The 14260-nt window shown below is 38.5% G+C and overlaps 1 protein-coding gene across 1 annotated transcript in view; it reads left to right on the forward strand.

The window, feature by feature from the left end:
- The window catches only part of GTF2F2 (general transcription factor IIF subunit 2), a 168503-nt gene that overhangs the window by 78277 nt on the left and 75966 nt on the right, over window positions 1–14260 (forward strand). The window contains exon 5 of the mRNA XM_007960323.3: window positions 9792–9873. Within this exon, the coding sequence (XP_007958514.2) occupies window positions 9792–9873 (82 nt within the window). The remainder of the gene's footprint in view (window positions 1–9791; window positions 9874–14260) is intronic.

Here is a 14260-nt window from a genome sequence, read left to right on the forward strand (position 1 = left end):
CTCCATATTACCTCCAGCAAAGCAAGATGACCGCAATTCATGAAAATTATAGGAGTTCGTTAATCATTGCTGCCTGTGGTGGTACATGCCCCTTAGGAGAAAGCCAGATTATCTCTTTTTAGGCTATTCTAAATTTATATTTACTTGCCAGAGGGTGGGAAGTGGGTGTTGCTTGTCCAAGGTAGTGTCAGTAAGGCCTCCACAGCCCTAAAACTATAAAAATGGTGTTTCAGTACCTGTACCAAAGGGAGACATCCCTGGATCATGGGACTATGTTTCTCTGCCTCATTGCAGATACAAACTGGAACTGCTCAATTTAGTGGTTTCAGCAGAAGGGTTTAAACCACACATGTCACAGATTAGCTTACCTGGATCCACTTGGCCACTAGATTTGAAGATTTTATCTGCCTTTGCAGGCAAAAACATATAAAATTTTGGAAGATTGGGGTCCTGTTTCCTACTCCGTACCTTAACTCTTTATTAGAGTTAGATCACCTCTGTCTTAGACATCTTTAATCATACATAACCAACTTCGAGAATTTAAACTGGTCCTTAGTATGATTATATCCTATAGTTAATTGGGTCCAATGCCTAACTAAATTCTGGCAGAACCTTCCCCTATGAGGTAATGCTAATGTCCTACCGTCTGCATAAGGCAGAACTCATTCCAGCAGAAATTCCCATCTTTTCTACCAATTCCTTTTGGGAAATGAGGTCTTTGTCATCCCGCGATTGATGCAGGACATCATTGTAATATATACACTCGCTCCATTTATATGCCAGAGATATTCCCATGCCGTGGAAGGAAGTGGAACCTTACCAGGAGGTTATCTCTCCCGATTGGAAGATACAGAAAGTACGATAATTCTAGACTTAACAGGTCACTCCTCTATAAAATTCAAACACTCTTCAAGGAAAAGGGATGGTCTTAGAAGCTGCCTTTGAGAAGAACAGGGAGCTTCTGTCTCCACATTCTCCCCTTCTATCAAATCTTGGTTGTTGTCAGCTGCATGCTTCTCTGCTTGTCTTTTAAAAGGATTTCTTTCCCATTACCTTAGAAAGTAAAAGCTAGAGAAACTGGTGTCAATTTTTTACTTAAACCTGACACTATCTCTGCCTTGGACTTGCCCACATTTTTTGTTTGTTTGTTTATTGATCTGTGTTTGACCTTTCTCTGCCTTTCACAAGCTGAGTTTCTTTTTTTTTTAACATGTACTTGCTTCGTCTCTTGTCAATAGCATTGAATATAAGAAATGCTGGAGGTATGAATATTTTATGTTAGCTTCTTTCGTGTGTTAAAAATAAAAATTACACTGTCTAATGATTGATGTATTTTAAGAATCAAGGACTTTCCCATGTTAATGTAATTATTTTTGAATGTCCAAATTTTAGTTCTATTTCGAAATATAAAATTTATCTGCTCTAAATGTTGTCTAGTACTGGTATTATACTAACAAAAGTACTGTGGCAGCCACTTTATGTAACTGATTGACCACAGCATCTCACAAACTGTGTAGAGTCCTTGAACCTTCCTAGGACTAATAGGACATAACCTTTGGCCAGAAAGTCATGTGAACATGTCATTGTAGTCCAAAGAATATATCTGTAAATATTTTGCAGTGTTGAACTGTGTCTTCAAGGAAGCCCAGGAAAATTGCCTACATTGGCAAATGTTTTAGCCTCATTTGAGGAGTATAGAAAAAAATAAGGCACTATGTGTCAAAAGGAGCACAAATAAAAACAACAGACTAGCTCAGAAGTTCAGGTGAAATTCCATTCCACATTTCTTTGATTTTCACTACAGAGGTAATCTTAACAATTTATAAATTATATTAATTCATGTTTTACATGTACTTTGGAAAATGAATATTTCAGGGAAACCTGTGTTTTATAATTTTGTAAGCAAAAGTCATACCTTAAGTTTTTTAAAACGAAGTTTTTTTTTTTTTAAATATAACCTGTGCATTATTCTTTACTGGAAAATTCTATTGTAAGCAGATGAGCATAGCACTTACATAAGCCATCAAATGAACATTAAAATTATAATATTGTACAGAACTCATTTTTATAGTGCTATTTGGCAAAATGCAATTTTACTTTCTCTTTGAGAAGAAGATATTTTAAGCTAATAACCATTACCTGCAATCTCAAAATGAGGGGCATAACTTTGAAAACTCTTATAAAGATACTACAGTTAGGAAGTAAGTGACTAAAGAGGGTCTCTGTTCCCATATGCTAGTGCCTGCCACTGTTCCTTCTGTTTTTCTCATCACTTAACATCCCCTCGTGTCTTCTGTGATGAGGTGGTGTGGAGGAGAGAGAAGAGGACCTGAACAGGAGAACAGGGTGTGATGGCTCAAGGGAGATGATGGCTCAAGGGAGCAAATGTGGTTTCTTACAGAGTAGGGAGGAGTTGTAAATTAGGGATGGAGAACGCTGTCATATCACACATTTTTTTCGTATTTACCATTTCTATAACTGAGGTACATCTTAGTATCGTTAGCTTGTCAAAATTTAGTGGCAGTATTTTGTCTTGGTGGCACGTAAAATAATGGTTGATATTACAAATGATAGCATCTTATAGTTGATGAAGTATCTGAGCAGCTCTATGAGCTCTTCCCTCCATATCACGAGAAAGTAAAATTAACAGATAGGGAGGAGGGAAAGAATTTTGCAGGGAGATAGGAGAGAGAGGGAAGACAAAACAATGTGGCTGCTTGATGTTAAAATTATCTAGACAAATTATTTTATAACTTTTATAAAATTAAATTTTACTTTTTGATACAGGGTCTTGCTCTGTCACCCAGGCTGGAGTGTACTGCAGCCTCAACCCCCTGGGCTCAGGTGATCCTCCTGCCTTAGCCTCCCATGTAGCTGAGGCCACAGGCATGCCCCATCATACCTGGCTAACTTTTTGATTTTATTTTATTTTATTTTATTTTTTGTGGAGACTGGGTCTCACTTTGTTGCCCAGTCTGGGCTCAAGCTGTCCTCCTGCCTCAGCCTCCCAAAGTGTTGGGATTATAGATGTGAGCCACCGTGCACAGCAGAATTCCTAAAGATCAAATAGAGATCAGAATATCACTTCATAAGTTTGAATAAAGACCAGCTTTTTAGTAATACAGGGATAGAAAGTTTGCGTAACTGGTTTGTTAAGATGCTAGTACCTTTTATTAGTAGACCTCACCTGAGAACCACAGGCAAAAAAACTTCTAGGAACATATTTTAAATGAGAAGAAAGGAGACTACTAGGAATATTAAAAGTGGTTTACCTTTTAAATGTACATGCTTCTTGAAAAGATTATTTCTTCAGTCTTTTCCAAGAGAGTGTCGACACAGTTGTGATGTAATTAAGAGTCAGGAGAGTAACTTCAAGGTCTGGAGGATCAGCCTGAAATGCTGATCGGTAGTCTTCTGGTCTGGGTTTTTACAGGAGCTGGAAGTCCTCTTAAATGCCTCCACATTCAGCTGGATCCAGAAGGTCTTGTGGAAATGAATGAGTGTAACTTCCTGATGCCTAAGACTTCATAACATACCTAATTTCATTACTTACATGCCAATGCAAATAAGCAGTGTTGCTGCTTGCTTATTACTTTAACTTGCTTAAACTAGGGATGCCCTTAACTTAAACAAACAAACAAAAAAGTGCCAGTATCATTTCTCGTCAGTTCTTTGACATAGAGTATATCCAAGTTCAGATATAGGGTAGGACAATCCAGCATAGAGCACAAGTTTAAATATTTTCAAGCCTTGGGCAGCTTCTTAACATTTTGTGATTGTTCTCCTTCTACTCAAACAAAATTTAGTTATATCTAGGTCTTTTGGAAAGTACTAGAGGAAACAGAATGAACCCTAATGAAATAATAAAACATCCCCAGTTGGAGAGGAAGGCTAGCATTTTTATTTAGTGAAAGAGACCTAGAAGAGATCTCGGACATTCTAGTAATGTCATTATTATAGATGCTGAGGCCCAGAGATGTAAAATAACTTCTCCAAAGTAACAGTGCTGTTTAGTGACAGAATCATAACTAGAAGCCTTCACTTCTTTTTATAGGATGTGCTTTATATACATAACCTTTAAAATTTTCTCTCGAGTTTTTTCTGATTTTAGGTGGTGGGATATACATAAATAAATTACTGTCATCAAAGATATGTGTTCATACTCAATAAGATTCCTTCGGTTGCAAGTGGTAGAAACCAGTCAACAAACCGATCTAGCCAAAAAAGGAGTGCAGGGGAGAATTTAGAAAGAATCCCATACTATTTCCCAGAATTCAAAGAAGAGCAAATGGCCAAGGAAAAGATATGAATTGAGCCATTCCAAAGCCTTTGGTAAGATGAGTTTGTGTGGCTTCTCTGCAGAGTGCTGGCAAGACCATGTCCTTCTAGTAATTTGTGGTATGAGCCCCTTTGTTGAACATTTCAAGCACAAGAGTGAGCAAGCACAGGCACACATAGAGGCCATTCCCACCACCTTCAGTGCTCTTCCTTCTTACCCCCACCCACCCCAGTCTAAACATTTTTCAAGGTCCAGCATAGTCATTGCTTTTTCTTCAAAACTCTTCTTGGCCTGGCGCAGTGGCTCACACCTGTAATCCTAGCACTTTGGGAGGCCGAGGTGGGTGGATCACCTGAGGTCAGGAGTTTAAGATCAGCCTGGCCAACATGGCAAAACCCCATCTCCACTAAAAATACAAAAATTAGCCTGGCACGGTGGTGCGTACCTGTAATCCGAGCTACTCAGGAGGCAGAGGCAGGAGAATCGCTTGAACCCAAGAGGTGGAGGTCGTGGTGAGCCAAGATCGCACCACTGCTCTCCAGCCTGGGTGACAGAGCGAGACTCTGTCTCAAAAGAAAAAAAAAAGCAAAACTGTTTTTGATCTCTAGCTACACATAATCTGAGTGTGTGTGTGCACGCGCATGCATGTATTTCATCCCAGTACTCTTGTATGTTTCTGTTTTATGACCTTTAACCTATTCGACTTGACAGAAGAATCCTACAGCACATGTAGAATAACCAGTAATTGGTCAGTTACATTAAAAGATGGGAAATCATAAAAATGATATCAATATGCAGTTCCTGTCTGCCTTAAACATTTTATCTTAAAACTTATAAATGTATGTTTAGTTGGCTGGGCATGGTGGCTCACACCTGTAATCCCAGCACTTTGGGAGGCCGAGGTGGGCAGATCACGTGAGGTCAGGGGTTCAAGACCTGCCTGGTCACCATGGTGAAACCCGGGCTGTACTAAAAATACAAAAATTAGCCGGGCGTGGTGGCGCACGCTTGTAATCCCAGCACTTCAGGGGACTGAGGCATGAGAATTGCTTGAACCTGGGAGGCAGAGGTTTCAGTGAGGCAAGAATGCACCACTGCACTCCAGCCTGGGTGACAGAGTGAGACATCATCTCAGAAAATAAATAAAATAAATGTACATTTGGTTGCTGATGTATATGTAAAACAAGGCCTTTGCTTTGAATATAGGATACTGACTGACCATCTGCTTTCTTTGTTTTTCAGAAATTAAATCTATCATTTAGTTTTTTAGGCTCGCTCTGTTGCCCAGGCTGGAGTGCAGTGGTGTGATCTCAGCTCATTGCAACCTCTACCTACCGGGTTCAAACAATTCTCATGTCTTAGCCTCCCAAATAGCTAGGACTACAGGCACGCACCACCATGCCCAGCTTTTCTTTTTCTTTTTCTTTTTTGTGGGGGAGGGGGTGTGTGCGGTATTTTTAGTAGAGACAGGTTTTCCCCGTGTTGCCTGGGCTAGTCTCAAAGTCCTGGCCTCAAGTGATCTGCCCTCCTCTGCTTCCCAAAGTTCTGGGATTACAGGCGTGAGCCACCACACCCGGCCCCATAATTTAGTTTAGATTTTCCATTTTGGTTTCTTTGAAAAGGAGCAAGAACTCAAACACTGTGAAACTGTCTAAATGCAGATTCTTTGTAGACTTCTGTGCTTCCCTTCCAGTCTCTAGTTGTCTCACCTGTACCTAATTTGACAGTATTGTGCTACAACTTACCTTTATATCATCTTACCAAAATATTCTACATAGTTTTCATAGGAACACCCCCCAAACTCCCCCCATACTCATAATTTAATGGGCTTCTGTAACATACAATCAGATTACATAATTATTAAAACTGATATAAACCAGTTCTAGCATAGTTTGAACAGAAGTGTGTGGGAGTACTGGAGATTAACCTGTTACCCACTAGTGTATAGTGAGCTGTGGGCATCTGTCGCTGTATTTAATAGCAGGGAATTGAGAGCCTTTGTTCATCTAGAGGTGAGTTAAGTAGAGGTGTATCAAAAGTGCTTCTGGTTTATTAAAATGATTTATATACCTGTCTTATCCTGTGAGACCAGCAGCTCTTGAAATATGGTCTGGGAACCACTGGGCAGAGTTGTGCCCGAGAACCTTTCAAGGGATCAATGATGTCAAGATCATTTTTATAATAATGCTAACAGCTTTTTTTATTTTTTCCCTCTCATTCTCTAGAAATTTCTTAATTTTAGTTTCTAATATGGTAGATATCAGCAGTTAAAACTTACAAACAGAAGTTTTTTGGGAGTCTGTACATTTTTCCTTTTAAAAACATTTAAATTTAGTTTTTTAAAATTTTTTAATTGACAAAATGTGTGTATATTTATGGTATATAGCATGATGTTTTGATACATGTGTATGTGTGGAATGGCTAAATCAAGCTATTCACATCTGTACTTTTTAACTAATACATGTCACAGAACGTTTGAGAAAGTCTGCGCTCCTTGAGGGTAGGAACCGTGTTTCATTTGTTATTCCCAATGTGCTCTTGCATTGTCTTTTACATAGTAGGCACTCAGTAAATAGTTAAGAAATGTATGAGAATAAAATGAATTATTTTTCAAGTATTTATGGTCTTTTAAACTGGGTCAACAAACTAGTTTTAAGTAAAGGTTTCTGTATTAATGAATAGGATCCATAATCAACAGCAGTAATGTGCAAGTGGGTGCTTTTAAGTACTTTTAAAATAAAATTTAATACCTTTCCTTTGAAATCTTAAGCAGTATTTTGAAAAAGACGAGACGTGTGGTTTAGTGGAAAGAATATGAGAATGTGTTCCTATGAGGCTTTAAAAAGAGAGCAGGCAAATCATGCCTAGGAGGCTGCAGCAGGAGTAAATTGGCCTTTTAAAAATTTAAGAAGAGAAGAGAAAGGAAGTGAACAGAGATGTCAGGTTACTTAGGAACATCCAGTGGATGAGAAAATTCATTGCTGATGAAGACTTTTCTGTTCACTTTGAGTAGCATTTGAAAGCTATTTTAGGTTTGAAAAGAAGATATGATAGACAGAAAATTATGGTTTGAGGAAGTAAATGTTACTGTTCTATGTGAGTGACTTTGACTGAAGAGTAGTGAGGAGAGTGGTGGCCAAGTTGAAATGGGCAGTTGCTGTGGACCTGATGTCTACCCGTGAGCTGTCATACAGAGAAGGTTGATAGCACAAACCTTTAACTGAAAATTAAATTCAGCCTGTCCACCTGGAGTAGGTTCTGCTAAATAAGTGGGGAGCATTCACTTATTAAAAGGTAGCTATATTAGTCCATTTTCACACTGCTATAAAGAAATGCCTGAGACTGGGTAGTTTATAAAGGAAAGAGGTTTAATTGACTCATGGTTCTGCATACCTGAGGAGGCCTCAGGAAACTTACATTCATGGTGGAAAGCAAAGGGAAAGCAGGCACCAAGGTGGCAGGAGGGAGAAGTGAGAGCACAGGAAAAAGCTGCCAGTGAGAAATCACTCATTATCACCAGAACAGCATAGGGGAAACTGCGCATGATCCAGTCACTTCCCTCGACACATGGGGATTATAATTCAAGATGAGGTTTGGCTGAGGACACAGAGGCAGACCAAATCAGTAGCTCTTTTAGTTGCAACATTAATGAACATATGGATATGTGACTAAATTATTTGCAGAGATAGTAGTCTAGATTTATTTAGTTTTTATTTTATTTATTATTTAGTTTTTTGAGACGGAGTCTTGCTCTGTTGCCAGGCTGGAGTGCGGTGGTGCTATCTTGGCTCACTGCAACCTTTGCCTCCCGGGTTCAAGTGATTCCCTTGCCTCAGCCTTCTAAGTAGCTGGGACCACAGATGCATGCCACCATGTCTGGCTAATTTTTTATATTTTAGTAGAGACAGGGTTTCACCATGTTGGCCAAGATGGTCTTGATCTCCTGACCTTGTGATCTGCCTGCCTTGGCCTCCCAAAGTGCTGGGATTACAGCTGTGAGCCACCACAGCCTGCCTAGATTTATTTTTTTAAAGGATTAATTGTCTTCCTTTACTGGACTTTCCTCATGCATTTAAGACATTTGATATATCACATTTTCCCAAATCTTGCTTTTGTTGTGATGACTAAAGAATTTTTCTTGATAGAAGTTTCAGCTTCAGAAGAGCCAAACTCGAATATAACCTTTTTGCTTTAAGCCTGCCGTATTTTGGTATAAGGCAGTCATGCTTCTCATCATTGCTCTTTCTGCATCTTCTTGAGATTCATTGCATATGTTGCATTAAGGGACCCTGGATACATTGATTATATACAATGTGCTCGTAATTAGTTTGTACAGCATCCCCTAGATTTTGGAGACATTCAAAGATCACTGGAAAAATATTTTTTAGTGTAAATCATGTAGGCATGGTTCTATACACATTCTACATTTTGATCAGTTTATCTGTCTCCCCCAGTGAACTGTATGCTTCTTGAAAACAGTACTGTATCTTAATCATCTTGATTCCTCAATGCCTAGATGGGGCCTTTTGCATAGCAGACATTTTGCTAATGTTAGTGGAATGAAGTAATTCTCTCTGAAAAGATGAATCATAAATGCACTACTCATGAGCCAGGGAATTTCCTGAGTCTCTTCTTAAAACCCAGGTGAATTCTTGTGGAAATATGACTGAACCTTAACTGTTTCTAACCACAGTCATACATTTCCAGGGTATCATAAAGCTGGTACCATTATGAGACATTTATATGTGTATTATATAATAAGGTAAGGTCTGTCAAGTGACCACACCACAATGCTTGGTGGCCAGTAGGCACAGCCTTTCTTTCCTTTTTCTGATTTCTCCTAGGTTTTATGTCAGGGTCACTGTAAGAATTACTAAGGATAGGGGAAATTGCCTTTCTGTTTGGAGAGATATTCATAGCAGTTAAAGATTCTGTTTTGACATGCCCAGATTTATAATTCTGCAGGAAAACAGAAGTCAGAGCAGCTGGCAGGCTGAACTGGTACACAGTATAACCCAGACAGTAGACTTGCCCAGTGTCACAGTATTTTCTGGGCTGACTGTTCTAGTCGTAAGGTACTCGAGAATTTTATTCGTGCACATACACACACAAGCGCGCGCGCACACACACACACACACGGTCTTTGATTTAGTGGTTTAGACTAGCTGTGTTTTCAGAAGTTATTTTGTCAAAGACGATAGCCTTTATACTCTTTAATTTGATTTTATGCCCTTTTAAGCCACCTTATTTAGAAGGAGCTAAGTGTATAAAAGCTGTTGCTGGCAAAGGGCTGCAGCAGCCTAATAAACAAATCTGACAGGAGCCCAGTTTGTTACAAAGCCAAGAAAAAGGTTTCTCTCTATTCTGACCAATGAGATTCCTAAAACTTAACTGTTTTTTCTTGATTTTTGTTATTATATTTGATTGTCATATTACTGTATTTAGTGTGTTAAAATACAGTCTTGAAAATGATAAGTGTTATCTCTGAATACTTTTTTTTTCCCCATTCAAGATAAGCTGTCATTGGAAGGAATAGTGGTACAAAGAGCTGAATGCCGACCAGCTGCCAGTGAAAACTACATGCGATTAAAAAGGTTAGTGTTTTGTAACTCCAGAATGATACCTAATATTTCCCTTTGGGGATTGAGATACGTGTGTTATATCGCCTATTGACTGCATTAAAACTGTGATTATTGTTGAGCATTTGCTTCAAAAGCTGTTTGGTTTTAAAAGCAAGTAAGTTTCTTTGGCACTAAAGAAATTTCAGTATCTGGGCTGTTTATTTGAGGTATTTTAAGCTACTTTGTTAATACATCCTGGAATCAAAGTTTTAAAACTACATTTTCTAGTTGTCTTTATAAATTTTGATTCTTTAAAGACATGTAATAAGATCTTTGTACTCTTATTTTCCAGGGCTGTAATTTTTCCATAATAAATATGTATCCAAAATACTGTAACTGGGCTGGGCATGGTGGCACATGCCTGTAATCCCAGCACTTTGGGAGGCTGAGGTAGGTGGATCGTTCAAGCCCAGGAATTTGAGTCCAACCTGGGCAATATGGTGATATCCTATCTCTACGAAAAGATAGAAAAATTAGCCGGGCATGGCTGGGGTGTGAAGATTGCTTGGGCCTGGGAAGTCAAGGCTGCAATGAGCTGAGATCACGCCACTGCACTCCAGCCTGGGTGACCCAGTGAGACCTTGTCTCAAAAAAAAAAAAAAAAAAAAAAAAAAAGTTGTACTGTATAAAGCAAGTGTAGTTGCCAGAATATCATCCTGTTGTCTTGATCTATAGAGAAATTTTTATAAACATATACACTTTATTAGAGAGTTTGTTTCAGGATCTTCCCCTGCCCCTGACATTTTTTATGTGGTTAACATTTTGTAATTAGTATTTAAAGATGCTGATTGCAAATTCTTGATACCCCAAATTTTATGACATTCAAAGAGTCAGCAATTTTTTAAGCCCTGAGGAAATATATTATACCTGTTTCATAGTTTATTTTTAATGTGTTTTAGCCCCATGTGATTTATTAGAATTATACTTTTTTGTTCATTCATTCGGTACTTACTATCTGCCAAGTGCTTTCTTAGGAGTGAGAGAAATAGCAGGAAACAAAGCAAACAAAAATCTCTGCCTTCGTGGACCTTACATTGTCACAGATTGTAGGTACACTGAATCGGTAGTGGAGAAGACACTGCTGAAGCAGTGATAGTGGCCTCTTAGATATCAGCATTCTCATCTATGTAAGAGGCCAGGTGAGCTGGATCATCTCGAAATTTTGCATCATCTTTAAAAATTTCCCTCTTTTATCAATTAGATTAGACTCTGTCTTCTGAGAATGACATAGACTTGTTCTCTTGTCAAATAATTCCTCTAATTTAAATGCCTCCTTAGGGCAAATAAAAGAATGACAATCAAAATGAAAAATATTTATAACAGAAAAAAGCTTTGGAAAACAGGCAGAAGATGTTTCTTTCATTGTTTTTAGCTTATAAAATTTATTGTATAGTAATAAATTTGTGAAGTCTTTTTGAAAATTTATCTCTTCATATAACTACTGAAATTGAAAAATGCAAAATCTGGTTACCAAGCTGCTTACCGAGATCTTTTTCTGTGGCCCTAATTTTTTTTAAAGGGTTCTAAAGATTTCTGATGATGAGATCAGGCAGGTTACCTGCTGTGTTTATAAAACAGCTGCTTGTTTCCTACCAAAAAAGAAGTGAAAATTGTTTAGCCTTTCAAGTGTGCTGAAAGATCTGCTGTTACGTAGTCATGCACTATGTAAGGACATTTGGTAGTCTCATAAGATTACAGTATTGCATTTTTTCTGTTCTTTTTCTGTGTTTAGATACACAAATACTTAAAATTGTGTTACAGTTGCCTACAGTGTTGATTACAGGAATGTGTAGCAGGGTATACCGTCTAGGTTTGTATAAGTACACTCTATAATGTTTGCACAACAGTGAAATTGCCTGACAATGCATTTCTCATGAGATATCCCCATTGTTAAGCCGTGCATGACTGTATTTTAATCTTTACTTGAGTGACTTAGAAAAAGAAACAAGTGGTGCAGGAGGATCATGTGAGTTTCATGAAGTAGATGATAGATGACATAAGTCTTGAAGACAGCTTTTTTTGACCAAGTGGAGAAAGAGATTGGGTAAGAACATTAAAAATAGACATGCACAAAGACATGGGGAAGACTTCAGGGACCTGTGTGTGGTTCTGTAAGCCTGGAATGGAGGAATTGTTTGAGAGGATGGCAGAAGCTCCAGCCCAGATCTCTTTCTTCAACATCAAACATACGTACAAAAGCTGGGTTGAATGTCTGATAGACATTTCAAATATGTAAAAAACTGAACTCCAGATCTTTCTGGCAAAACCTGCTCTACTAGCATTTTTCTTGTCTCAGTTAATACCAACTCTGTCCTCTCATTTTTTCAGTCCAAAAACATTGGATTTAGGTAAACCTTCGTTTAGTCTTAGTTCTTGACTCCTCTTACAGCCCACATCCAATATGTCAGAAGAATCTTGTTGACTGTCCCTTCAAAATATTACACATCCATTGTCTGATCACCCCATGAACTGCCATTATTTCTCACCTGGATTGCTGCAGTAGCCTCCTACCAGAGTTCCTGCTTCCACCCTTGCCCCACTGTAGTCTCTTCTCAGCACAGTAGCCAGGGAAGTTCTTTTAAAATCTAAGTCAGATCATGCCATTCCTCTGTTCAAGTGTCACTTGCAGTGCTTCCTGTATTACTCAGAATAAAATCTAAGTCCTCACTTATAATGGTGTATAGGGTCCTATGTGATCATCCTACCACTGTCTATACCTTCTCGCCATCCTCATCTTTTTCTTCCCTCCCCTTCACTCATTCTCCTCCAACCACACCTGTCTCCTAACAATCCATGAGCACTCCAGGCACACATCCACACCACAGCCTTTGCACAGACATTCTTTTCTGCCTGGAACATCCTTTCTCCAGATAACTGCATGACTTGCCGCCTCACCTCTTTCACGTCTCTTCTCAAAGTATCACTTTTTCATGAGGCCTACCTTGACTATCCTACCTCTTTCTATACTTGTATTTTCTTCGTAGCACACATCACCTCCTACTAAACTATGTAATTTACTTATATTTATTGCCACGTTTTCCTTCCTGCAATTTAAGTTCCCATGAAAACAAAGTTTGTTTTTTTCTTTTTTGGCTTTATTTTTTGTGCATGTCTATTTGGTTCACTCATTTACATACACAAACTTGTCTACAATAGTTCATTCCTCATAGTAGGTAGTCAATAAATATTTGGTGAGTGAATGAATGGCACAAGATGAGGTTTAAAATGTTAAAGAGTCTTAGATACTATGGTAAGAAATTTGGACAGTGTGTGCTATGACTATTAAGGAGGTATGCAAAAATTTTAAGCTGGGTGGAATCTAAAGGGATTTGTATTTTAAATAGATCATTCTGGCCATAGTATAAAGATTAGAAGCAGGGAGATAAGCTTGAAGCAGATATAATTTCCAGGTTCAAAATGTCTGAATGAAAAAACAAGGTGGTTCTAGTCAGAAGGGAGATGAGAGTCTCTTTTGAGGATAGCTGGAGGTAGAGCCATTAGGACTTAATGAACTTACTTCAAACTTCTTTGGTTGTGGAATGGGAGATTCTTCTGGTTGGTGGTGGCTCTTGTGGCCTAGCTGTGAATATCCCAGATTGGCTCCCTGCTGTCCTGTGCATTGCAAGGGAAGTTTACACTGATGAGAGGAGAGGGATAGGGAAGTTTTTGTAGTCCCCATGTCCATTAGAATTTAATCCCGTTTGGCTGTTTACATAAAAGACTCGAAGCAGAAAATACAGAAAATTATAAGAACAGTACCAAGGAATAAATTATCAAAATAGCAAACTAATTTAAGTCATGAAATATTTTATTTACAATTACCCAACATTATCACTAAAGTGAGGCTCAAAAAATTTTTTCTGTTATTTTTAAAAACTGAACAACATGAGTTTGAAATTATTTACATATATAGATGTGTATTTATATATATATATATATGTGTGTGTGTGTGTGTGTATATATATATATATTTTTTTTAAGAGACAGGATATCACTATATTGCCCAGGCTGATCTCAAACTCTAGGCTCAAGTGATCCTCTTCCTACCTCAGCCTCCCAAAGTGCTGGGATTATAGGCATGAGCCACCATACCTGGCCAGGCTCAAAAAAAAAATTTTTTTTTTTTTTGAGAGACAGAGTTTTGCTCTTGTTGCCCAGGCTGGAGTGCAATGGTACAATCTCGGCTCACTTCAACTTCCACCTCCCGGGTTCAAGCGATGCTCCTGCTTAGCCTCCCAAGTAGCTGGTATTACAGGCATGTGCCACCACGCCTGGCTAATTCTGTATTTTTAAGAGAGACGGGTTTCTCCATGTTGGTCAGGCTGGTCTCGAACTAGTCTTTGAACCTGAAGAAACACAC

The sequence above is a fragment of the Chlorocebus sabaeus genome, chromosome 3 (assembly GCF_047675955.1).
Source record: "Chlorocebus sabaeus isolate Y175 chromosome 3, mChlSab1.0.hap1, whole genome shotgun sequence".
NCBI classification, from domain to species: Eukaryota; Metazoa; Chordata; class Mammalia; order Primates; family Cercopithecidae; genus Chlorocebus; species Chlorocebus sabaeus.